Below are 3,176 nucleotides of genomic sequence, written 5' to 3'. Positions count from 1 at the left end.
TGTTTCGATTTCTTGAAACCTAATAGCTTAACCTGGGAATTTAGCCAAGTCAGAATAACTTCTCCAAAAGGAAGAGGAAGCCATCTGCAGACAGATGTTTTGAGTTTTTTGCCTCTCATGAGTGCAAAATAGGGTAGTGGCTGCGACATGTGTCAGAAGTGATACTGAGTATCATTAGAGAGAGATGGAACATGGACTAAATGGACCATGAATGTCCTGCTAAGAATTCTCGAAAAACTTGACTTTATTCCCATATTATGCTATTAAGTTTCAAGAAAACCAAGCATTGATCTATAGGGAGCTACTTTCCATAAGGTGGCGCTACAGAAAATTATCCATTTTCACCAAAGCCATTTTATTTACATATTCCTTACCCATAGTACTCCATCTGACATGAGGACTGAAACTAAGAATGTTTTCTATTATTCTTATAGGTAGAAACTAATAATGGAGCCTGCTGACTACAATCTCACTGAACCTGATCCAACTCTCTGGGATAACTGGTAGGTTTATATTCCTCATTCATTATTATACAACAGATAATCAGCTTGGGCTCTGTTCATATCTGTGTTGGATCTTCTGTTCCAGATTCAGTGACACTGCCTTCAAAATGATGAATTTAGTGCAAATCACCAGACCCATTGTAGGGTCATGTATGTTGTGCAACATATCAGGCTCTACATTGTGGTTTCTGTGGACAGTAGATCCATTCCACAGGTGTAAACTGAGCCCTAAATAGACTTTCCATAACTTTATTGGCAAGTCACTTATGCTAGACTCCCACCTGCTCATAGGTTTTCATTCTTCAGGACCACTAAAAAAGTGGTTACCCCACAGTCCCCATAAACTATAATGGGGTCCAATGGGTTTCCACTTGAAAAATGCAGAGTCTCCACATTTTTCAAGCAGAAAAGGAGAGGGAATTTCGCGAACAGATATCGAGTGCTGGTGTGAACCTAGCCTGAGATTTTCTTAGTAGTGAGCAGCGGACATGGGCAGATCTACAGCAGGGCTATGTCTGGCGTTGGCTGGTTAAAGGGAAGTCTGCAGCAGTATATTATAGAGCAGGAGGAGTTATCCTCCATATATATCTGTGCATACAGAGATAGCTGTCATCATTGATGAGACCTCCCTAGACTAGAAGACTGTACATACAGAGATAGCTGTCATCACTGATAGAACCACCCCCCGGACTAGATGACTGTACATACAGAGATAGCTGCCATCACTGATAGGACCGTCCCCCGGACTAGAAGACTGTACATACAGAGATAGCTGCCATCACTGATAGGACCGTCCCCTGGAATAGGAGACTGTACATACAGAGATAGCTGTCATCACTGATAGGACCTCCCCAAGGACTGGAAGACTGTACATACAGAGATAGCTGCCACCACTGATAGGACCTCCCCAAGGACTGGAAGACTGTACATACAGAGATAGCTGCCACCACTGATAGGACCCCCCCCCCAGGACTAGATGACAGTACATACAGAGATAGCTGTCATCACTGATAGGACCACCCCCAGGACTAGATGACAGTATATACAGAGATAGCTGTCATCACTGATAGGACCTCCCTAAGGACTGGAAGACTGTACATACAGAGATAGCTGCCATCACTGATAGGACCATCCCCCGGACTAGAAGACTGTACATACAGAGATAGCTGCCATCACTGATAGGACCTCCCCCCCGGACTAGAAGACTGTACATACAGAGACACCTGTCATCACTGATAGGACCACCCCCGGACTAGATGACTGCACATACAGAGATAGCTGTCATCACTGATAGGACCGTCTCTCGGACTAGAGGACTGTACATACAGAGATAGCTGCCATCACTGATAGGACCTCCCCCCGGACTAGAAGACTGTACATACAGAGACACCTGTCATCACTGATAGGACCACCCCCGGACTAGATGACTGCACATACAGAGATAGCTGTCATCACTGATAGGACCGTCTCTCGGACTAGAGGACTGCACATAGAGAGATAGCTGCCATCACTGATAGGACCGCCCCCCGGACTTCCTGTTCTTGGATCGGCGTTTAGTGGGGTTCCCTGGCACTGCAATTGGACATTATTTTACTTGGCATCCACTGTTCTTATGTTTAAAGTAGATATTTATCAAGTTATAACATCTTTATGAGCCTCACTTTTACCCTATCATGTCTTCAAAGGACATATGATGACTACATACGTTTTACCAAAACATATTTGGAGAGAGATGCCAGAAAAAGTCAGAAGCTGTCAATTACTTTATACGGAATCATTTTTGTTCTTGGGATTATCGGTAATGGATTAGTCATCTGGATTGCCGGATTCAGGATGAAGAAGACAATCAGTGCCGTGTGGTTCCTCCACCTGGCCATAGCGGACTTCCTATGTTGCGCTTCCCTTCCTCTGCGTATCGCTCAGTGGGTTGACCTGTTCTCACTCTCAGACTCTTCAATGGTTTTATGCATATTGACCATTGCTCTGTTCTCTATAAATATGACCACCAGTATTCTTCTCCTGACCGCCATGAGTATTGACCGCTGTGTATCCGTCATGTGGCCATTTTGGGCTAAAGTTCGCAAGACACGAAGACTAGTGAGGATCACTGCAGGAGGCATCTGGGTACTGAGTTTACTGTTAACTGGCTTGTTTTTTTGCTTATATTTATTTTGGGTTCGGGATTTTAATGAATGGTGCGTATTCTATCGTTTGAGTCATATATACTTGTTCAAGATAAAACAGACCATCCATCTGATCAGATTAGTTATCATGTTTGTGATCCCTTTTCTCATCATCTTGACCAGTTATGTCATCGTTTTCCTCCAACTTAGAAAATGTAAGAGACCCCAGAGATCTCAGAGACCCTACAGGATCATCACCGCTGTTATATTGTGTTTCTTCATCTGTTGGTTCCCATTTTACCTCTGGCCCTTAACCCCCATGTATGAACGAGACGACTTTCCCTTCCACACCGTTAATACGATCATTATCATCTTGGCTTGTGTTAATAGTTGCATCAATCCAATAATTTATGTTATCATGGGCCAAAATTTCACACAAGGTTTCTTCAGATCTATCCCTGCCAGGCTCGAGAGAGCATTGAGTGAACATCCCGAGGACCTGTGCAAAGAAAAAGAAGATCATGAACGGACTCATATTGCACATGTTTAA

The 3,176-nt window shown here is 43.7% G+C and overlaps 1 protein-coding gene across 1 annotated transcript; it reads left to right on the top strand.

Moving 5' to 3' along the window:
• The first annotated feature begins 2,153 nt into the window (after positions 1 to 2,153).
• Positions 2,154 to 3,176, top strand: LOC142209189 (N-formyl peptide receptor 3-like). Its single transcript, XM_075278120.1, has one exon. It carries the CDS (start codon positions 2,154 to 2,156, stop codon positions 3,174 to 3,176), a length of 1,023 nt encoding a protein of 340 aa, XP_075134221.1.

Source organism: Leptodactylus fuscus, chromosome 6, assembly GCF_031893055.1.
Source record: "Leptodactylus fuscus isolate aLepFus1 chromosome 6, aLepFus1.hap2, whole genome shotgun sequence".
Classification (NCBI taxonomy): Eukaryota; Metazoa; Chordata; class Amphibia; order Anura; family Leptodactylidae; genus Leptodactylus; species Leptodactylus fuscus.
Note: the sequence above shows the minus strand (reverse complement) of the source record. Positions and strands in the feature narration are given on the sequence as shown.

What these genes read in the sequence shown, in the direction of transcription:
- LOC142209189 (XM_075278120.1), top strand. Translation starts at nt 2,154, where the DNA reads ATGAGCCTCACTTTTACCCTATCATGTCTTCAAAGGACATATGATGAC.